Source organism: Lynx rufus, unplaced genomic scaffold, assembly GCF_022079265.1.
Source record: "Lynx rufus isolate CCGP_SWC_20201006 ecotype Redwood Valley unplaced genomic scaffold, mLynRuf1.p SCAF_1, whole genome shotgun sequence".
NCBI lineage: Eukaryota > Metazoa > Chordata > Mammalia > Carnivora > Felidae > Lynx > Lynx rufus.
The window spans coordinates 116683765-116705865 of record NW_025814823.1 but is presented as its reverse complement, the minus strand read 5'-3'; the positions used below and the strand labels follow the sequence as shown (position 1 = coordinate 116705865).

At 46.3% G+C, this 22101-nt stretch overlaps 3 protein-coding genes across 5 annotated transcripts; 2 read left to right on the top strand and 1 right to left on the bottom strand.

The window, feature by feature from the left end:
• The first annotated feature begins 56 nt into the window (after nucleotides 1-56).
• Nucleotides 57-13743, top strand: HARS1 (histidyl-tRNA synthetase 1). 2 transcript variants are annotated; one of them, XM_047085825.1, is made up of 13 exons: nucleotides 57-181; nucleotides 448-537; nucleotides 4920-5039; nucleotides 7926-8021; nucleotides 8679-8804; nucleotides 9709-9816; nucleotides 9973-10071; nucleotides 10303-10396; nucleotides 10587-10714; nucleotides 10808-11050; nucleotides 12568-12684; nucleotides 12858-12945; nucleotides 13336-13743. In XM_047085825.1, exons 1-13 carry the CDS (start codon nucleotides 92-94, stop codon nucleotides 13410-13412), a joined length of 1476 nt encoding a protein of 491 aa, XP_046941781.1. In that variant the 5' UTR covers nucleotides 57-91; the 3' UTR covers nucleotides 13413-13743. The 2 variants fall into 2 exon arrangements, with proteins under 2 accessions (XP_046941781.1, XP_046941773.1); XM_047085817.1 differs by having other exon boundaries at nucleotides 12858-13004.
• Nucleotides 13437-16873, top strand: DND1 (DND microRNA-mediated repression inhibitor 1). 2 transcript variants are annotated; one of them, XM_047085950.1, is made up of 4 exons: nucleotides 13437-13525; nucleotides 14291-14408; nucleotides 14805-15266; nucleotides 15941-16873. In XM_047085950.1, exons 1-4 carry the CDS (start codon nucleotides 13523-13525, stop codon nucleotides 16396-16398), a joined length of 1041 nt encoding a protein of 346 aa, XP_046941906.1. In that variant the 5' UTR covers nucleotides 13437-13522; the 3' UTR covers nucleotides 16399-16873. The 2 variants fall into 2 exon arrangements, with proteins under 2 accessions (XP_046941906.1, XP_046941897.1); XM_047085941.1 differs by lacking the exons at nucleotides 13437-13525; nucleotides 14291-14408 and having other exon boundaries at nucleotides 14666-15266.
• On the bottom strand, nucleotides 13540-20992 carry WDR55 (WD repeat domain 55). Its single transcript, XM_047085921.1, has 7 exons — nucleotides 20713-20992; nucleotides 18391-18491; nucleotides 18221-18308; nucleotides 17950-18129; nucleotides 17761-17860; nucleotides 17504-17673; nucleotides 13540-17420 (listed from the first exon to the last, which is right to left on the bottom strand). The coding sequence occupies exons 1-7, from the start codon at nucleotides 20901-20903 to the stop codon at nucleotides 17102-17104; spliced, it is 1149 nt and encodes a 382-aa protein (XP_046941877.1). The 5' UTR covers nucleotides 20904-20992; the 3' UTR covers nucleotides 13540-17101.
• Between the last annotated feature and the right edge of the window lie 1109 nt (nucleotides 20993-22101).

Genomic DNA, 22101 nt, shown 5'->3' with positions numbered 1-22101 from the left:
GGCCAGTGACTCGATAGCCGGAAGTTATCCGTGTTGAGGCTGCGGAAAGCCCAGACGATCTAGACAGCAGTCAGCGCTAGTTGGCGTAAGTATGGCAGAACGTGCAGCACTGGAGGAGCTAGTGCGACTTCAGGGAGAGCGCGTGCGGGGCCTCAAGCAGCAGAAGGCCAGCGCTGAGCAGGTGCGACCCAGGTGGTGGGGAGAAGCCACATTAGGGCCAGGGAGGACATAGAGCTGGGTGGTCTGCACAGAGGAAAAAGATGTGGGAAAAGAGACCGGACTGGTGGAGAGAAGCAGGGCCTGGTTGGGGAGGTGGCCGGGGTAGGAAGAGGGAAGGAAAGCTGGGCCTGGAGAGCTAGATTCTGATGAGGGAGGGATACTGAATGAATGGCTGAAGAGGGAAGGGAGTGTCAGAGTGATAGACCAGCCCCTGCTTTACCCCCACAGATTGAGGAGGAAGTGGCAAAACTACTAAAACTGAAGGCACAGCTGGGCCCTGATGAAGGGAAACAGAAGTTTGTGCTCAAGACCCCCAAGGTAAATATAATTTCTTTTCAAAGTCTCTGGGAGGGCCCTTAATTCCCCTCCCAATGGTGGATGTGCTTGTTTCCCTGAACAGTTGCTCTGGGTGGTGGGCTGAATTGGAGCCTGAGTCATTCTGGGATAGCAAAGGGATGGCAGAAACTAGGCCAGCTGGTTGCCTAGGGGAGTATGCCAGCTACTGCTACGCCTTTCATTCAGCAAATATTCGTTGAGTGCCTACTATGTGCCAAGCATTGTAGGAAGTAGTGAGAGTATACCATGGTGAACAATACAGCCTGTCCTCATGGAGCTTACATTCTACTGAAGGAAACAGACTTAGGACAAATAATCCCACTCTTGAATATGTAATTTTAAATTGTGATAAATGACATAAAGAAATAACAAGAATTCTCTGAGAAAAATAAGAGAGAACTAGAGTCTGAAAAAGCATCCCTGAAGAAGTGATATACTAACTGACATAACACATAAATGGGAGGTAGCTAGAGGAGTATGGAAATCCTGAAGGAGAAAAGAACCCTAGTAGTTTCCAGGAACTAGAAAAAGACCCGTATGAGTAGAACCAAATACAGCGGGAAAGTACAGTGGAATGGAATGAGGTTGCGGATTACTAGCCCAGCCTCAAGGATTTCAGTTCAGAGGCCACACTCTTTGTAAGTTCTGTAAGCACAATTATTTACTATGGTTTATTTACTCTGAAAGGCTGAGACTAGGTGTCTGGAACTGAATAGATATTTAATAAACATATGTGAAATTGGATTCCAAAGGAGAGGGGTCTTCCTTGTGTTGAGATGTCACCTTTTAAGGTTAATTCTTTAGGCTCCTAAATTCACTGAGCTATTCCTTTCCACACACAACTCATTTCAGCGGTTAAAGAGACAATGTAAAATCACAGAGCAGTGTTAATCAATAGTTATTCAAACTATTTGGTGAAGATTAATGCGGAATTTGTGATCATTCAGGCTGGCCTCACTTAAATCTAACAATCAGTCTTAACATCGCTAAAAGTAGGACAGCCAGATATTATGTTGCTCCTGATGTAATGCAATAAGAAGTACACAGCACCACCTATAAAGTATTCTTGCCAAGAAAAATTGAACCTGAATCTAATCAGGTCTTCTGACCTAACTACCAGTTTACCAGAAATAAGGGAGATGGAGGAATATGTTAAGTGACACGTTGAATATATTGTTAATAAAATCTAGAATATGAAAAGTTCTTTAGGACAAGTGATTCAATTTCCTCAACGAAGAAATGACACTTCTTTAAAAAAGGAAAGGAAACTTTTGTAGATTAAGCAGACAAGAGACAACAAACACAATGCATGGGCTTCATTTAGAATCTCATTAGAACAAGCCAATCATAAAAAAATATTCTTGAGGCAATTGGAGAAAATTAAACATAGCTGGAGTATTAGATAATATTAAAGGGTTGCAGTTTGTTTCTTTGATTTAATAAACGTAGTGTTTTGGCTTCTTTTTTTTTTTAACCGTGTACATTACAGAATCATACTGAAGTATTTATGGACAAACTGGTATGATGTCTGGATTTACTTTAAAATACTCCAGAAAAAAAAAATATTGGGGCTTAGATAAAATTAACAGATGCTGATGGTTATTGAAGCTGGGTAATAGATACATGGTGGTCTATTATACTATTCTCTATAATATGTGTTTGAAAATGTCTATACTCTTTTAAAAGAAAGTGAGACTATATTGGAGAGTTAATATCCACTTTGTTGAAACACACTGAAGTGTGATTTATATTAATAGAAAATTCAGTATTATGGGGACAGGACTCTTTCAAGAGGTTTTTGTGGTCAAAATTATTTAAAAAAATTTTTTTTAATGTTTATTTTTGAGACAGAGAGAGACAGAACAAGGGCAGGGGAGGTGCAGAGAGAGAGGGAGACACAGAATCTGAAGCAGGCTCCAGGCTCTGAGCTGTCAGCATGGAGCCCATTGTGGGGTTTGAACTCATGAACCACAAGATCATGACCTGAGCTGAACTTAACTGAGAAGTTACTCATTTTATTGAATATCAACCCTTGAGTACACTCTTTTTTTGTATTCTGCGTCATGAAATGGGAAGTATACATAGAGCACTTCTGCATTCTAAGGTAGGAAAAACACACCCTTGTATGAGTTTTAAGCTGGACTAGGTACTTTTTTCACATAACACCTTTTTTATTTGAGAGAAAAACCGAAAGACAAACTTTTATTTTTAAGATTTGGGTATTTGGCAGACATTTTCATGAAAATGAATGAAGTGAGCTTTGTCACCTCAAGGAAGATATCTGACCATATTTCTGCTGGTGATAAAATTCAAGCACTCAAGTGAAAGGGTTTTAGGAAACTTGTATCTTCCACCATGAACTAGACAGCTTCCCAATACAGTAAAGACTTTCCTCTCGAGATCTGTGTTGCTATTAACAAATGTGTTTTCTGATATTGTATAATGCAGTGTGTAAATATTTGGAAGATCTGTATAATTTATCAATGAACCAGTATTTTCCTCATGACCAATGTATGATGTTATAAAATCATGCATGGGTAAAAGCTCCATTTAAAGTACAACATGGAGCTGGGGCACCTGGGTGGCTTAGTCGGTTAAGCATCCAACTTCGGCTCAGGTCAAGATCTCGCGGTTCGTGGATTTAAGCCCCGCATCGGGCTCTGTGCTGACAGCTCAGAGCCTGGAGCCTCTTGAGGATTTTGTTTCTCCCTCTCACTCTGCCCCTCCCCCACTCATGCTTTGTCTATGTGTCTCTCAAAAATTAATAAATGTTAAAAAAATTTTTTTAAAGTACAACATGGAGCAATAGGTATTTTTTAAATTATGGTAAAATATATGTAACACAAAATTTGCCATTTTAACCATTTTTAAGTGTACAGTTCAGTGGCATTAGGTAGGTTCACATTGTTGTGCAACTATCACCACCATTCTTCCCCAGAATCTTTTCATCATCCCATACTGACATTCTGTACCCAGTAAGCAGTAACTCTCCACTCTACCATTCCTCTAGCCCCAGGTAACCACTGTTCTACTTTCTGTCACTATAAATTCTGGGTACTATATATAAATAATGGATTTTAATGTAATAGTATGAAAAGTAATCAATGAAGTTTCAGAATCCACATTGCAACCAGTCTTTAAGAAACCACCATTTGTTGGATTTTGGTATAGTTTAAGAAAAATATCTACAGTTAGCTGAAAAGTTTATTAAAATATTCTTTCTTTTACAGTCACAGATCTTTGTAAGGCTAGGTTTTCTTTACGCAACCAGAACAACATATCACAACAAAATTAAATGCATAAAGTGTGTATGAGAATACAGCTGTCTTCTGTGGAGCCAGACATTAAAGACTTGCAAAAATGTGAATCAGCATCACACTTTTCACCAATTTTTGTTTTGTTTTGTTTTGTTTTGTTTTGGAAAGTAGTTACATTTTCCTCAAATTTCTTTTTTTTCAATTTTTTGTTAACGTTTATTTTTTGCGAGAGACAGAGCGTGAGCAGCAGAGGGGCAGAGAGAAAGAAGACAGACAATATGAAGTAGTCTCCAGCTTCAAGCTGTCAGCACAGAGCTGGACGCGGGGCTCAAACTCATGAACTGTGAGATCATGACCTGAGCCGAAATCAGATGCTTAACCGACTGAACCCCCCAGGCGCCCCTCATAGTTTTAATTTCTAATATAATAAATGTTGATAGGTATAATTCACTTTGGGGTCCTTAAGAAATGGTAAGAGTTTAAAGAGGTCCTAAGACCAAAGACTTGAGAATAGAGTATAGATGCCCAGAATAGAAGCTGTGACCTGAAAGAACGACATCCTAGTCCTGACCACCACAGAACTGCTGTAATGATTTAACTTCTCAATATCCTGTAATTCAACCATAATTTTGCCCCACCTATATCAAGGGCTATTAGAAACAAATTAGAGAAGAAATAATACTTATTAGATTTTTTTTTTAAGTTATGTTGGGGGAAAACATTACTTATAAAGTTTGGAATTTAACTAGCTAAGCCAGTTTCATTTGGTTATATACATGTCATCAGGTAGGTATTTTCTATTAGGCAAGGAAATGTTCTGGTATCACATAAAAAGGTTTTAGGAAAACTTCTCAGAAAATAGCGTTCTAGAAAGTAGAACCAAGCTAAAAAGGGGATGGAATTTAGAGGGGTGATAGCAAATGGATGTGATAATTAATAGGGAATTGTTTGTGCTTGCTTTAGAACTCAGTAGCCTGTAGGAAAATCTAAGTTTGGGACATTGTTTGCCTTCGTTATCATTGAGGTCATGCTTTTATATTTCTAAGCCTTAATGTTCTCTGTTTTTAAATCCCATCCCTGATTCTGTGGCTGATTTCAATTCCCAAGGGTACAAGAGACTACAGTCCCCGGCAGATGGCCATTCGGGAGAAGGTGTTCGATGTAATCATCAGCTGCTTCAAGCGTCATGGTGCAGAAGTAATTGATACACCTGTGTTTGAACTGAAGGTGAGGGATGGGTGAGGAGAAATTGTGTGGTGGAAGAGTGGATATACAAACAACTAAGAAGATAAAGAGACAGTGAGGGCCCAAAGGGTGTCTCTCCTGTTGTGGACAAAGACCAATATTTTCTCCAGTGAGAAAGGAGACAGGCTTGGTCTTGAAGGAGAGGCCCTGCTTTTATTTACCTTGGTAAATGGCTGGTGGCTTACAAAAGAGAGCCCTTCTCTTTAGTGGAATTTGTTATGATCCTATTTACAGTGAATTTTCTGGTACGTCTACTTGGGATGTTTTGAAATACACACAGACCATACATATAAAGTATAAATATGCAACTAGTTTCCTGTTAATGTACCCTGAGAATGTTTCTAGTTCTTTACTATTAAAAAAAAACATTGCAGGGTGCCTGCATGGCTTAGTTGGTTAAGCAACTGACACGTGGTTTTGGCTCAGGTCATGATCTTGCGGTTTGTGAGTTCGAGCCCTGAGTCAGACTCCATGCTGACAGTGCGGAGCCTATTTGGGATTCTTTCCCTCTCTCTCTGTCCCTCCTCCTCACGTGCATTCTCTCTCTCTCTCTCTCTCTCTCTTTCTCTCTCTCTCTCAAAAATAAACTTAAAAAAAAAAACAACAAAAAACATATTGCTTCCTGGTTAAAACCCAGTGACTCCCATTATATTTATCACAAAATCCAAAGTCTGTTCCTGTTTACGAGGCCCTACATGATCTGGCCATTTGCCTACCTTTTCCATCTCTTCCCTTGCTGTTCTTCCCCTTGGCTACTATGCTACTCTGGTCTTCTTTCTATTCCTGCAACATTCTAAATATGTTTCTATCTCAGGGCCCTTGTACTTTTTCTTCTCTCTTCCTGAACTCCCTTTCCCCTAACTCTTGGATTTTAATTTCAGATTAGAGATGAAAGATTTTAATTTCAGATATAAACTCAAATGCCATTTTTCAAATGGTCCTCTCCAACTATCTTGTCTAAAGTAGCCCTTGTCTATCACAGGACCTGTTTTATTTCCATTAGAACAGCTATCACTAACTGAAAGTATCTGTTCGTTGGTTACTTTGCATTAGTGTACTGTCCATCTCTTCTCATTAGTATGGAAGATCCATGAGGGCACAGATGACCTTTGACTAGTTCACTGATGTGTATTCAGTGCTTAGAACAATATCTGGTACTGGTGGGCATTCATCTGCAGGGCAAATTCGTAGAAATGGAATTACTGTGTCAAAAAGTTGTACTCATTTATGTTTACCAATTGTATTCATTTCCTAGGGCTCCCACAATAAAGTGCCATAGACTGGGTTACTTAACAAATTTAATGTCAGGAGTCTAGAAGTCCAAGATAAGATATCAGCAGGGTTGGTTCTTTCTCAGGGTGAGGAGGGAAGGGCCTGTTTTAGACCTCCCTCCTTGACTTGTAGATGGTGTCTTTTTCCCAGTGTTGTCACATCATCTTCTGTGTCCAATTTTCCTATTTTTTATAAAGACATTAGTTATATTGGATTAGGGCCTACCCTAATGACATCATTTTAGCTTAACTACCTCTTCAAAGACCCTATCTCCAAGTAGAGACACATTCTGAGGTTACTGGGGGATAGGATTTCAATATATGAACTTTGAAGAGGACACAGTTCAGCCCATAACACCAATCACTATATGAGTGTTTCTGTTTCTATACACTGGGAATTTTCAGGCTTTTAAAACTTTGCCATTCTGGTAGGTGAAATATGTTATCACCTTACTGAAAGCATCACATGGCAAGAACTACTTCAGTTTTGTCTTTTGACATTGCTCAAACCTCAGGCATCATAAAAACATTTAAGTGTGTTGATCTAATAACCCGCTCTTAGAAGTTAAGCCTCAAAAAACTATATATTCAAAAGAAAACACTATATACTGAACTATATTTATTGAAATGTTAGGGAACTTTTTTTTAATTGGAATAACCTAAACAATTAACAGTAGAACACTAGAAAGGAAGGAAATACAGAGCTGCTTCTCACTGAAGTATTATGCAGCTTTTAAAAATAATACTTCAGGGGTGCCTGTGTGGCTCAGTCGGTTGAGTGTCTGTCTTTGGCTCAGGTCATGATTTCACAGTTCATGGGTTTGAGCCCCACATCGGGATCACTGCTGTCATTGCTGAGCATGCTTGGGATCCTCTGTCCCTCACTCTCTCTGCCCCTCCGCCATTCATGCTCTTTCTCTTTCCCTCTCTCTCTCTCTCTCTCTCAAAAATAAATTAACATTTAAAAAAAAAACCTTCAGCTCTGTCACAAAATGGAAATGTGATAAGCAGAAAACGAAATTGATATTTCCTTTTGATTATAATTAACATCAAATACATAGGCATTGGGATAGAGAGCAGAAGCACAGACAAGTTGAAATTGGTCATGTTAGGATGGTGGGTTTTTGTTTTAATATTTCTTTTTAAATTATTATATTTGTGGCACCTGAGTGGCTCAGTAGGTTGAGCGTCCAACTCTTGATTTTGGTTCAGTTCATGATCTTGAGATTGATGAGTTCAAGCCCCACGTCGGGCTCTGTGCTGAGCATGGAGCCTGCTAAAGATTCTCTCTCTCTCCCTTTCTCTATCTCGGCACCTGGGTGGCTCAGCTGGTTGAGCATCCAACTCTTTATCTCAGCTCAGGTCATGATTTTGTGGTTCGTGAGTTCAAGCCCCTTGTTGGGCTCTGAACTAACAACACAGAGCCTGCTTGGAATTCTCTGTCCCTCTCTTAGCCCCATTGCACTCATGCTGTCTCTCTCTCTCTCTCTCTCTCTCTCTGCTGCTTTCCCCTGCTTACACTGTCTAAAAAAATTAAAATTAAAAATAAATTTGTTAGATTTATCATCATGACCACATTTCTTTATATTTTCTCCAGGAAACACTGACTGGAAAGTATGGAGAAGACTCTAAGCTTATCTATGACCTGAAGGACCAAGGTGGAGAGCTGTTGTCCCTTCGCTATGACCTCACTGTATCTTTCTAAACCTGGGCTCTTGGTACTTTGGATCAATTGGTTCTCATTGGGCTGAGGCTAATTTCTAACCTCAGGTATGGGGATAGCTAGACATAGATGGGATTAAATATGATGCTTGTGGCGATCAGGGAAGTTACTTGTTTAAACCAGGAATGGGACTTTGGCTAAACAGAACATAGCCTTAAAAGTCTTGTGAATCCTGAGTGAGACCTCCACGTTATGTCAGGAACCAGTTCCAACTCAGTGATTAATCCCTTGGCTCTAGAATATCTCTCCCCAGCCATGTCTAGTGGACAAAGTTCTCTTCAGTTGACCAACAGAATGTTTCCTTTATCTCCAAGCTATGTCAGAGAATCATCTGCTCAGAAATCCTACACAGAGACTTTCTACTCTCTGGCCAATCTGCCCAGCACCTTCCCATGTTCAGCATAGCCCAAGGGAGACACTAACCAAAGAGGAAGGAACCTTAATCTTTTTTGAGACTTCTGCTGCCCCTTGTAGTAACAAGGTTGATTCTTTTTGACTTTCAGAAATGCACTTTATCTTACAGAGGGTGGTTTTACTCACACAGAGATTAGACCCCCGCTTCTGTTGGTGGTGATAATCAACTGCCACACTGTGAGAGGAGGGGGCTTTCTCCTTAACTGTTATCAGGTTCCTTTTGCTCGATATTTAGCAATGAATAAACTGACCAACATTAAACGCTACCACATAGCAAAAGTATATCGGCGAGATAACCCAGCCATGACCCGTGGCCGATACCGGGAATTCTACCAGTGTGTGAGTATGTGGGGCATGATGGGTAACTTGGTCCTCCCTCTACTAAGTCCTCAACTTAGTAGAATCTACTGACTACTCATGGTGTACTGAACAAACTGGAAGTTCCAGCTAATGCTAACCTTTAGATTTCTTTAATATTTTCATTTAGAGAGTAGGAATTATTCTCCCCATTCTACATAGGAGTAAACTTGAGACTCAGCAGGATGAAGAGATCATAGGGATAAGAAAGCCAAAGTCTGGAGTAGAACTTTCGGTCCAGTACTCTTTATATTAAACCAAAGTGATCAAATCACAGCAAAGGATGAGGAAACGATTTGACGTATCATCCAGATCATCCAGGGTGGTGGCAAAGCTTCAGAATAAATAGAGAAAATGACTAAGGATTAAGGCCATATATTTGCCTCCACGGTGTTAGGAGGAAATAAGTCAAAGTGAGTGAGTGAGATAATTAAGGAATGTAGACGAAAAGGAATCCAAACCAGTAAGAGACTCAAGAATGCTGGGAGTTTCCTCTGGGCTGCTGATCACACAGATAATGAAGAAAGTGGTCTGTGCATGAGTGCAAACAGGCCTTCATAAAGAGAGAGCAGAGCCCCCAGGAGTCCCCCCTCCAAACCATCACTTAAGAAGGTTAAATCCCTGGGACACCTGAGTGGCTCAGTCAGTTGAGCATCTGACTTCAGCTCAGGTCTGATCTCACAGTTCATGAGTTGGAATGCTGCATTGGGTTCTATGCTGATAGCTTAGAGCCTGGAGCCTGCTTCAGATTTTGTGTCTCCCTCTCTCTCTGCCCCTCCCCTGCTCATGCTCTCTCTCTCTCTCTCTCAAAAATAAACAAACATTAAAAAAAATTTTTAAAAGAAGGTTAAACCCCTGGGGACCTGTAGCTACTTTCTCCCTGCAGGACTTTGACATTGCTGGACAATTTGATCCCATGATCCCTGATGCAGAGTGCCTGAAGATCATGTGTGAGATCCTGAGTTCACTTCAGATAGGTGACTTCCTGGTCAAGGTAAGAATTGAATGGGTCTGGGAAGGCAGAATTGGGCTTAGCCTCTCACAGGAGAAGATTCTTGTGCAGAGAGACCAGTAGCCCAAGTGACCGAGACTATTGAGGCTCATGTCACGTAAAGAGATTGTCTCCTCACTATGCCTTGGGTCCCTGCAGGTGAATGATCGGCGCATCCTAGATGGGATGTTTGCCATCTGTGGTGTTCCTGATAGCAAGTTCCGTACCATCTGCTCCTCAGTGGACAAGCTGGACAAGGTAATGACCCAAACACTTCACTCCTCTTTTCTCAGATCCCACCCTGCTCTGAGAAATGTAAAACAAGATCAGGAGAGAGGGGGGTCTGCCTCTATGCTCCTTAGAAGATTAGCCCCAGAATCTAGGTTGAAAGGCAACTTCTGCTCCAGAAATGCCCCCTCAGAATGGCCCACACTTGCTCTGCAGTGGATAAGGTACTTAAGGGTCCCTTACTGGTTTCTGTCTGCCTAGGTATCCTGGGAGGAAGTAAAGAATGAGATGGTGGGAGAGAAGGGCCTCACACCCGAGGTAGCTGACCACATTGGGGACTACGTCCAGCAGCATGGTGAGGCACAAACCCTGCCTCTTCAAAAGCCATCTATCTGGCTTAAAATCTTCTGTGTGTGTGCGTGTGTGTGTGTGTCTGTGTCTGTGTGTGTGTATACGCACACATACTTGTGTAGGTCAGGCAAAAAGGTAAATCCTTTACTTTTTTCCTCTTGTCAGTCAGTTGGCTTACAAATATATCTCCCCAGGTGGGGTATCCCTGGTGGAACAGCTACTCCAGGATCCTAAACTGTCCCAAAACAAACAGGCCTTGGAGGGCCTGGAAGACCTAAAACTGTTGTTTGAATATTTGACCCTGTTTGGCATTGCTGACAAGGTGAGTCAGGTTGGGGGTGGACACCTTAGCTGAGCTCTGGGGTTTCAGATAGTTGATTCTCATCTGGTATTGACCATGATCTTGTCCCCACAGATCTCCTTCGACCTGAGCCTTGCTCGAGGGCTAGACTACTATACTGGGGTGATCTATGAGGCGGTGCTGCTACAGACCCCAGTCCGGCCAGGGGAAGAGCCCCTGGGTGTGGGCAGTGTGGCTGCTGGAGGACGCTATGATGGGCTGGTAGGCATGTTTGACCCTAAAGGACGCAAGGTGCCATGTGTGGGGCTCAGCATTGGGGTGGAGCGGATCTTCTCCATTGTGGAGCAGAGGCTAGAGGTAAGTCCTGGGGGAGGGTAGAAGCAGTCTGGGCAGTTGGTGGCACATGAGCTATCTTCTTTGATCTTGAAGGGGGCAAGTAGTACTGTTTTGGGCAAGGAGCATCTTTGCAAAGAGCTGGAGAAAAGGTGGTTGCTGTCCTTCACACATTCCCACCCCACTAGAGGCCAGTTTTATGGATCTCTGATCATTCTTTCTTCACAGAATTCTTTGCTCTGGGTCCCTACTTCCCTCAGGGCTGTCAGGAGTCATGTCTGGTATATCCAAAGATCCAGATCTTCTTCAGAATACAGAACAGTTAATATTTTACTACTCTGCTAGGTACTGTGCTTGGTGCTTTTTGTGCATTATCTAGTAAAATTCTTACACAGCCCTCTGAGAGTAGCTATTTTTATTATTTACATTTTCTAGGCAAGGAAACTAAAGCATTATAGATCATAATTTGCCCAAGGTTGTGAAACTTTTAAGCAGCAGAGTCACAGTTTGAATCCAGGCAGTATAACTCCAAAGTCTTACTCCTAACCACTCTGATACTGTCTCCAAGTGGTAAGCATGTGTCTGAGACCTTGGGATTCCCCAGGTGGCTATCTTGACTCTCTGGCCGCTAGAATCAAGGGAAGACCCTCAGGGCCTCAAGCACTCCTTTGCTGCTGCTCTTAACTGGCTGGTTGCATTCCCCTGGGGAATGCTCTGGCAGTAACCTTCCCACTGCTCCCATCCTTTTCTCTGGAATGGAAACCACCCATGTTTCCCAGTTGAGATCACTGTTCCAGTAGTCATCTGGTGTTGTAAGAACTATGAAAATAGTTTTCTAGAAAAAGACAAGGCACAGGGTGCCTGGGTGGCTCAGTTGGTTAAGTATCCAACTTCAGCTCAGGTCATGATCTTGCAGTTCATGAGTTCGAGCCCCACATCGGACTCTGTGCTGACAGCTCAGAGCCTGGACCCTACTTCAGATTCTGTGTCTCCCCTCCCCTCTCTGACCCTCCCCTGCTCACACTCGGTCTCTCTGTCTCAAAAATAAACATTAAAAAAAAAGAAAAAGAAAAAGACAAGGCACAGCAGCAGCATTCTCCCTTTCCCCCCAACCACCCACACCCTGGGTTGGGCCCTATGGCCAAAGTACAAGAGGGACAGTCTCTTGACTGGGCACATAGTAAGTGAGAATTAGAACTAGGTGAGCTCACAGTGTTACTTCTGTGTGAATGTTCTTGTGAATGCTTAAGGTACTAAAAGGAGACAAGTTTGAAGTTACTGTATGTAAACTACCTTTACTCTTGCCCTACATTATCTATTATGGCAAGTCATATGTACAAGCCAGTCAGTTCCTTTCTACATCTTCTAAACACTACCTTATACCCAATTGCTAGAGAAGACTGGGCCCCTGTGTTAATGAAGCTCCCAGAGTTGGGCCTGGTCTCTCAGAATCCTAACAATAAACAGCCTGTTCTGTTTGCTTCTTGAAAGTACTGTAAAGGGTAGCCCAGCTCTGTGACTTTTATCTGCCCCTTCCCCAGGCTTTAGAGGAAAAAGTACGGACCACAGAAACACAGGTGCTTGTGGCATCCGCACAGAAGAGGCTGCTGGAGGAAAGACTAAAACTTGTTTCGGAGCTCTGGGATGCTGGGATCAAGGTAGAGGAGGCAAGCCCCAGGGAGGCAACAAACTTGGGAGTGCTGGGCACAGACTAAGTAAAAGCTCATCCATAGTGACTTCTTGGGAGTAGAGCTAAGCACTTGGGCCCCAAGGAGGTTGTCCCTGAGGACAATAGAAGCTGGCTCTCATCATCTGCCCTGGTCCCCTGCAGGCAGAGCTGCTCTACAAGAAGAACCCAAAGTTGCTGAACCAGCTGCAGTACTGTGAGGAGGCAGGCATCCCACTGGTGGCCATCATTGGTGAGCAGGAGCTCAAGGATGGGGTCATCAAGCTTCGTTCGGTGGCCAGTAGGGAAGAGGTAGGTAGGTGGGCAGGAAGGCTGAGGGACAGGGAATGTATGCCATTTTGGCAGACCAATGCCCATTTAAGACCTGAGCAAAACCCTGGCATTCCCATTAGTACTAACTCAGAATGGACTTAACCTGTTAACTGTTGTCATAGTAGGGGAGGAATCCCATCTCCATCTATACCATGTCTCTGGCTCCCCCCAAGGAGCACTGTCTGTCTGAGGTGTTTGCCTGCCTTCCTTATCCAGCTGACCCAAGCCTGATGGCCAGAGGAAGGAGTGGGCCCTCAGGAGTAGTGGAGTCAAAGATGCTCATACCACCTTTTTACCTCATCCTGGCCAGGTGGATGTCCGAAGAGAAGACCTTGTGGAAGAAATCAAAAGGAGAACAAGCCCGGCCCTTTGCATCTGCTGAGTTGAGCACACTATCAGGAGAAAGTGGGACTGGCACTATTTGAAGCTAAGACAGAACTCTGCCTATGTACATCAGCAGCTTTGCACATTTCTGTTCCAGCAGGAAGACCTGAACAATGGTCAGAACACAGACTTTTTATTATCATTATTTTATTGGTAATCACACGCCAAAATGGTCAGGTATTACACCATTTTTCATAGGAGGTCCTGGGGGTTTAGTCCAGTCTGCACTACAGGGACCCATCCTAAGGTCTCCCCTGCAGGAATCTAACCAAATGGAGGGAATGCTCTCCACAGCCAACCGTCAAAGGTCCAATAAAATGACTCAACCACTGGAGCCTGCCTGTGTCACTATTGCTTAGCCCTGCCTTTCCCTGTGGGAGCCTGGGCCTCCCATTTCAACCACTTAAGCAGTGTAAAATGGGGAGAAGAACTTATATTAGGCGCCACGAGCTCTTCCCCAGGGTGAAGGGTGCCGCCAGCCAGCGCACATCCATGCCCTAGGAGGTGAGACTGCGAGCACATCCACCCGCTAAGGTTCCTAGCTTTCACCTGCGGGTAGGAGGTTTCCGCAGCGCACGTGCAGTGGATACCCCCACCCCCTTGGGAGGCGGGGCCGTGTTCAGAGCCAATGAGAGCTTGGGGGGTGGAGGGGTAGGGAAGCTTCCAGAGGCAGACGGAGGGGAGGAGGTTATAAAGCGAGTACAGAGTAGCTGGCGGGATAGCCATGCAGTCCAAGCGGGAATGTGAGGTAAGGTGGTTAGCGAGATGGGGTCGACAAGCGCCACCAGCGCTGGGAGTGGGGACTCCTTGGGCTGCATCTCCACAGGCGAGGTGGCGGCGGCGCGGTGATCCGCCATTCCAACCAGCCCTTTCCCCTTCAGCTGTGGTGTGAGAGGGTGAATCCGGAAAACAAGGCAGCTTTGGAGGCATGGGTCAGGGAGACGGGCATCCGCCTGGTGCAGGTGAACGGGCAGAGGAAGTATGGCGGGCCACCCCCAGGTACGGTAGTCCCATCCTACAAAATCCTTGACGGTCCCGGCTGGCACCCTCTTGGGGGCGGGGGGTGGGGGGGTGTTCTATCCCGGGGCTGTGCAGTCAGAAACCTCTAACCCGTTGCACCCCTTCCACCCAAGAAGCTGAGAAAACTTGTCTGTAGCTCTCCACCCACCCCGCCCGTCCGCCCCCTCGAGGGAGGGTGCCGGTCTTAAGGTGCACCTACTCTGTGCTAGCCCCGTTGTTAGTTCTGGCGCCTAGTTATGCCTACGAGTCGGGGTGCGAGTGTTGCGCCCATTTCACAGATGTTTGCACATGGGCTCTCTCGCGCTGGGTTCCTGGGTTCGAACCTGGAACCATGCGGTAGGATGACGGTGACCCTTTCCCACCCACTTCCCCCAGGCTGGGTGGGCAGCCCGCCGCCGGCCGGCTCAGAGGTGTTTATCGGGCGGCTGCCCCAAGACGTGTACGAGCACCAGCTGATCCCACTGTTCCAGCGCGTGGGCCGGCTCTACGAGTTCCGCCTGATGATGACCTTCAGCGGCCTAAACCGTGGCTTCGCCTACGCCCGCTACAGTTCGCGGCGCGGCGCCCAGGCCGCCATCGCCACGCTGCACAACCACCCGCTGCGGCCCTCCTGCCCGCTGCTCGTGTGCCGCAGTACTGAGAAGTGCGAGCTGAGTGTGGACGGGCTGCCTCCGGGGCTGAGTCGCCGCGCGTTGCTGCTCGCGCTGCAGCCCCTGGGTCCCGGCCTGCAGGAGGCGCTGCTGATGCCCAGCCCTGGGCCCGCGCCCGCGCAAATTGCGCTGCTGAAGTTCAACTCGCACCGCGCCGCCGCCATGGCCAAAAAAGCCCTAGTGGAAGGTATGGGAGCTAGGCGGTGGGGGGGGGGGCCGCTGGCTGGGGCCAAACACATTATGCCGTGCACTTTTACACGTCAGCATATAGGGTAAAGAGCAAGATAGTAGCGTTAAGAATCCCTGAGTTTTCGACCTCATGCTATTTAACCTGAGATTTTTAAATTTCCGTTTGTGCCACCTACCAGCTGCCATCTATGGTAACTTTAAAGCTTTCCAGGCATTATCTTGTAACTTAATCAGCATCCCAGTGACACACACAGACTGATCTTCCTCTTTAGATATGAAAAGAGACAGTTTTGAGATTGATTCGCCCAAGGTAGTCCTACCGACTCTACCTTTTATCTACTGTAGAACTTCCTTCCTCGGGCTGTTTTGAGAATTAGGTGGCACTTAGCACATTCCCTGATTCTTGGCAGGTATTCGCAGTAAAGGTTAGCTATTATGATGGTTATAAGGTAGACAAAGCCTGCATCAACCAGCATTCCAACAAGGAAATTTAGGAGATAGCAGTTACTACACCCCCTTTACAAAGAAACACAATGAAGCCTGGAGAAGTTGCTCAAGGTTACACTACCAGGAAATGGGAAGGCTAGAAATTAAACAGGCTTGTGTTGATAGGGCTTCGGGGCTCAGGATCCAGGGGTTCGACCTGCCCTTGTCTCTGCCTTTTTTCTGCAGGGCAATCACGCCTCTGTGGAGAGCAGGTGGCCGTGGAGTGGCTCAAGCCAGATCTGAAGCAGCGACTCCGCCAGCAGCTGGTGGGCCCCTCCCTGCAGTGCCTACAGCCAGAGGGCAGTCGGTTGGCCCTGGCCAGGGACAAGCTAGAGTCCCAAGGGGCTCGGGGTGCCCTGCAGCTGTTGTGCCAGCGGATGAAGCTGGGCAGCCCTGTGTTCCTCACCAAGTGTTTGGGCATGGGCCCTGCTGGCTGGCACCGCTTCTGGTACCAGGTGGTGATCCCTGGGCATCCAGTGCCCTTCAGTGGCCTCATCTGGGTTGTGCTGGCCCCAGATGTGCAGAATGGGCATGAGATGGCTAAGGATGCTGTGTCTGCAAGGTTGCTAGAGGCACTGAGTGCCTCTAGAGCCAGTCTTACACCGACTGGTGGGGCTGAGGCAGGTACCGTGGTTAAGCAGTGACCATGTCCTCTTCACAGGCAGCCCAGAGTTGACAGAGCCTGTGTCAGTCCCCAGCCCAGCAGGCCTGGGCAGCCACCATCAGATTTCAAAGGGGGAGGGACATGGGCTCTGCCCTACCTCTGACACAGTCTCCCCTTTGGGGCAGGGCCCCAGTACACCTGGGACAGCTCTGGTTTGGCTAAGTTGTGGTGAGGGACCTTGCCATGCCCCTCCCAGCCCAGGGACTAACCTTGGCCCTTTGGTATTCCTTGGCCGTTCTGTGTGATACATACACAAACCTCCCTCCTCCTCCCACAGCTTAATATGAATCTCACTTCTTATTTTGTTGATTTGTCATTTTTGTTGATTTTATTTGGGGGCTGGCTGAGCCAAAGGTTCAGAAATCTGCTTTATGTCCCCAGTACTTTACATTCTGGTGTGTGATGTTGGGTTTTTCTATGCTGGTTGTATTTATATTAAACCCCTGGTTGGTGTACACCTGTGTCCGTGCTGTCTTGCCCCAGCTGCGGGCTTCTCTTACACTGGTAGAGTGAGTAGCCGCTACAGGGCAAGTGCTTTGTCACGAGCGCCCTCGGTCCTGCATCTCTAGCTATGCATCTTGTGCACTGCACAAGAGTATTATAAATAAATAGCCTCTCTGGTATCCAGCCCAGGAAGCAAGACTTCCCCAGGGAGGACCCATCTTGAGATTGACCTCATCCCCTCAATCACTTTCATCCTCACTCTCCTCCCCTTCCTTCTGAGCTGTGGAGTCTTCTTCCTCCCTCAGTCCTGCAAAGAAGTCATCTGTGCTCCAAGCCTTACTGCTTAGGGCCCGGAGGGGCCCTCCCTTTTTCTTCCGCTGGCGGTAGTCATCTACTACCACAGTCCGCAGCTCGGCCATGTTCCAAAACTTAAGGCGCTGGTCATGGCCACTGCTGGCCAGGAAGCAGCCACAGTGAGAAAGGGCCAGCTTCTCCACAGGCTCTCCAGCATGCTGGCCCACAGTGCCCACCACTCGGTTTGGAAGGATATTGACAGCCCTGGGCAGAGAGAAAAGAGTGTTGGGTCCTGGCTGGTTGGGTCTGACCCTCATGTGATCTTAGGACTCTCCAGTTTCTCTCACCTGATGATTCCATCAGTGGAGCCAGTGCACAGCAGGCTCTCCGTGACTGGAACCATGCAGTCAATAGACTCAGCTCTTAGGGCAAACCGATCACTTGTGGCCCCAAAGCCGTTCCAGTTGAAGAGATATATAGTACCTTCACTGGAGCCACAGGCCACCTTCTTTCCATACTGTAGGGAAATGGAGAAAAACATGTCTGTGGCACTCCTTCAGACCCGATTGCTAGCATAATCCCAAACCCTCATACCCATCTGTACTTTCATGAGGGTGACTGAGGTCAGGTCTCCAGACTGAGGCTCTGAGAGCAGTTCAAACCGGCGTCGCCTGATGTTGAAGACACCAAGGCAGCCATCCCCACTGTAGAGAGAGCAGAGCAGCAGGCTTGGCCAAAGCTCCCAGCGAGGGAGACATTTAACAGGGAAGGGGAAGCAGCTCTGAGGCTGTACCTGGCTGTCAGCAGCAGCTTCTTAGCTGGGTCCAGAGTCATGTCGGCAATATACTCCTCGTGCTGCCGCATATCCATTAAGGGGCCCTCCTTCCGCTGGTCCCAGAGCCGGATGCCACCTGTGTCATCCCCAGTGGCCAGGACATGCTCATCTACCAGCAGGAGACTGTTGATGGGGGCACTAGAGGTACGGAGCTTCTTGAGCCATTTTTGTTCCAGTAGGGACTTAACCACCTTACCCTTGACCTCAACACACAATTAGCTCCCCTTACCCATGAGCCTTGGATATGCGTCTTTCCAGTCGTCCCTGCTCCACATCTAGAACGTGGATGGCTTTGTCCTTGGAGACAGTAACAAGTTCTGGGGGAAAAGGTGCCCAGGTCATGGTGCTGCTCACTGATCCCTTGCCACCGTATCCCTGGCTGCCTTCCCCAATACTCACTCTGCCCATCTTCAGAGAAGACCACGGCTCGACAGGATTTGAGGTGGTGACCTGAAGACCAGAGCTCCTTGGTTTCTCCCTCTTGGCAGGAGTAGGAAAAGCTGGGGGGGGGGGGGAGGGGGGAGAAGATTGAATGACCCCAGATCTTGGCAGCATGGAACATAAAGACTACTCAACCTTCCAACATACCTAGGAACTCACACTTGCACACCACCAAACCCAAAGAGCTCACCATCCCATTTTTCCGCTTTCAGTGAGCTTCAAATGTTCTGTCTTTAATTCAATATACGTTAATTCAAAGTGTATTTGCTCAGGATTTTGTAAGCTGACCCCAACATCATTACAAAGCAAAGCCCCAGCTTCAGGAAATAATAGATCTGGACCACTATGGAGAGCATGAGATATTTACTGAAGTCAGAAGAGCCCCAGGAGCTGGAAATGTAAAAATCAACAAGACAGGGGTCTTGTACCCCAGGTAACAACTGATTACAGGACACTGTGGCCACATGGCCACATGATGAAAAGGAGGTAGGATCAAAATGGAGGTGGAGCAGAGAAACACAAGACTGAAAGCTCAGCTTTGAGGCAAATACTTGTCCACAGTGTATTACCAGTGCCTACCTCAGAGCAGATCTTCAAAAAGGACCAATGACTAAGTGCTTGCCAGTGAGTTTCAGATGAGCAGAACTATATCTGCTTATTGTTTGCTCTGTCCCAGTGCCTTAAAGATGAGAGCCCTGGAAAGCTAAGGTTACGAAATGAGTTGGATCATGTAAAGCAATTCACCTGGCAGATACTGGAGGCACGTATCAATGTCTCTTCTAGGGTAGTGACAAGGAATGAGGTGGGTTCCACTGGCAGGAGTGGAATGGCTGAATCCGGAAAAATGAGTTAGACTAGACTTGAGACCATAGGCCAAGCAGGATTATTAATTTAGTCCTATGGGAAAAGGAACCAGTTTGGAATGGTCATGGGAGAAGTCAGAAACCTGCCAAAAGGCAGTGGCTGGGAGCAGAGAAGAGGAGAAAAACCTGACGCAATGAGGGTGTGAGTAAAGGTGGAAGTCCAGAGGTACTCCCAAGCGTATGGCATGAAGTATGAAAGGCAGTAGAACAGAACCCACATTTGTTGAACTCCGGTGCTGTAGTATATACACCTGACACTCTGCAACATAGGTACAGACATACCTCCTTTCATTGTGCCTCACAGATACTGCATTTTTTACAAACTGAAGGTCTGCAGCGACTCTATGGTATGTATGTCTATCCATGCCACTTTTCAATAGCATTTGCTTACTGTGTGTCTCTGTGTCACATTTTGGTAATTCTTGCAAAATTCCAAAGTTTTTCATGATATTTGTTATAATGATCTGTGATCGTGATTATGACTCAGATTATAGTTAGTATTTTTTAGCAATCAAATATTTTTTAATTAAGGTATGTATATTGTTTTTTAGACATAATGCTAATGCACATTTAATAGACTACACTGTCGTGTAAACTTAACTTACACGCACTGGGAAACCCAAAAATTCCTATGACTCACTTTATTGCAATGGTCTGGAGCCAAACATGCAATATCTCAGAGGTAAGCCTCTATTATTATTCCTATTTTTGAAGACGAAAATATGGAAGTTAATTTGCCCAAGGTGACTGAAGCTAATGAGGAGGCTTAGGTTTAAATTCATTAAGTAAATCTGACAGCACAACTCTTCTGGCTAAAACCTTCAGTGGCTTTTCACTGCTTCCACCCTACTTCTCGTTCAAAATCAAACACGTATTGAGCACCTACCCTTGTCTAGAAGCAGGAGATATAACGGAGAACAAAACGAACTACAGAATACAGAAAAGTGTTCCTAAAACTCCACTCATGACCCATTAATGAGCTGCAACCAGCATTTTATGTGTGTGCCTGCAATAACGATTAATAAACAGATACATTTAAAAGATAAGAGGATGAATAAAACACAGTAAAGGGGGAAGTAAGCGAGGGCCAGGTGGTCACGACTTTAAAAGCCAGATTAAGGAGTTTGGACCTAATCCTAAAAACAAGGTAAACTATTGAAGGGTTTTAATCAAGAAAGAGAGGTGGTGGGTTTTGTGTTTTTGAAAGATTAAAACAGGCAAGAAGCAAAGTGGGGGGACCACATTGAGCCTGTTTCAGGGTCAGGTAACTAACTGGTTTAAAACCAAATGCTGTTGAACGAATAAGACCACTTCAGTCTTCTAAAACTTGTCTCCCTGCAACTTTTCTCTCCTCGTCCCACCTCTATTCCTGGGAAGCTTTCAGATCCGGCAGCCCCCAGCCCTGCCCAGCACTTACACGTACACGTCCCCGTCCACGTCCCCCGCCGCCAGAAAGTTGCGGGTCGGATGGAACGCCAGCCCACTGGCTGGAGCTTGCAGCACGATGTCTTCCGGAGTGTCCCGGATGCGGATTGGGGCTTCCGTGGAGTTGGGGTCTTCCTCGTCGTTCTCATCCTCCATAGGCCTCTCCTCACACGTGCGGTCCATGCACCAGAGGAATCCGGACCGCTCAAGAGTGCACCGTTAAGCCCAAAACCCTTCCACACGCCTGGAGGAGTGGCCCAGATTCCGCTTCCGCCTTTGGGGCGGGGCCGGAAGTGGCGCTAAGACGCGTAAAGTCCCGGCAGGCTGCAGGTATCGTAGGTGTAGTGCATCCCGGGGACCTGGTCCTCAAGTTGTAGTTCTCCGTGTTGCCGTGACCCTTTTTTTGGCCAGGTAGACGGCACAACCGTCATTGCTCTCCTTGGTCAAATCACCTAAAGTTGGGAACTGCCTTTAAGTCCTTTCCCCTCATCCTGATCGATGCTGACAGGTAGGGTACTCCCTCCCGCAACTATAAAGGATGATTTGCCGCCCTCGAGATAGCAGAAGGGGACGCCAGCAGTTCGAGGCTTCGTGAAGCCCATGGACGGCCTCCAGGTTAGTCCGGCAGCAGCGAAAGCCCCACACCGCGAGAATTTGATACGCGGAGTCTTGGACAGCAAGCACCTCAAGCGCACGCTTAAGCTGCTGCGTTCCGTGCTCCACATCTTCCGGGCCAAAGGAACAGCGTCCTGCCGGTTCCTACAGTTTGGCTGCATACTCTCAGTGGGCCAGACCAACAGTGCTCAGAGCTGCCAAGGAGTTGCTGAAGAGGAAAATGGGCACAACAGTTGACGTTCTGAACATTCTGGTTACCAAAGGCTCCATAAAGATGGGAGCACTCTCTGCTGGGGAACATAAAGAGCACAGCTTCTGTGGTTGAAGATAAGTTTCTCACATAACTGTAATGCTAAGCCTTCTAAGACATATGCCGATGCCCAAAGCCCTTAATAAGAGGTGAGTGAGGTGAGGGACCTCAGAGAAGCTCAATGTCCTGTGTGAATGGAAAAGTTGCCATGTGGTGTTGGGGGTCCTTGTCACTCACCATGTGGACAACCAGAGGACCTCGGTCATGTCCACAAGTCTTGGTGATATTTGCAGAAACTGATTTTAATTTTTTAAATATTTTTTTAATGTTTATTTCGAGAAAGAGTGTGAGCAGGGGGGAAGGGCAGAGAGAGAGCAACACAGAACTCAAAGCAGGCTCCAGGCTCCCAGCTGTCAGCACAGAGCCCGATGGGGGCACAAACCCCGTGAGATCATGACCCACAGATCAGATCATGACCTGAGCCAAAGACCCACCCTTAACCGACTGAGCCACCCA

Excerpts from the sequence above, each read along its gene's own strand:
- HARS1 (XM_047085817.1), top strand. The coding sequence starts at position 92 with ATGGCAGAACGTGCAGCACTGGAGGAGCTAGTGCGACTTCAGGGAGAG. Across the intron at positions 538-4,919 it reads TTGTGCTCAAGACCCCCAAG|GGTACAAGAGACTACAGTCC; the intron begins GTAAATATAATT and ends TCAATTCCCAAG. Across the intron at positions 11,051-12,567 it reads TTGTGGAGCAGAGGCTAGAG|GCTTTAGAGGAAAAAGTACG; the intron begins GTAAGTCCTGGG and ends CCCCTTCCCCAG.
- WDR55 (XM_047085921.1), bottom strand. The coding sequence starts at position 20,903 with ATGGACCGCACGTGTGAGGAGAGGCCTATGGAGGATGAGAACGACGAG. Across the intron at positions 18,492-20,712 it reads GTGGACGGGGACGTGTACGT|CTTTTCCTACTCCTGCCAAG; the intron begins GTAAGTGCTGGG and ends CCCCCCCCCCAG. Across the intron at positions 18,130-18,220 it reads CGCATATCCAAGGCTCATGG|TGCCCCCATCAACAGTCTCC; the intron begins GTAAGGGGAGCT and ends CCGTACCTCTAG.
- DND1 (XM_047085941.1), top strand. The coding sequence starts at position 14,666 with ATGCCTACGAGTCGGGGTGCGAGTGTTGCGCCCATTTCACAGATGTTT. Across the intron at positions 15,267-15,940 it reads CAAAAAAGCCCTAGTGGAAG|GGCAATCACGCCTCTGTGGA; the intron begins GTATGGGAGCTA and ends TTTTTTCTGCAG.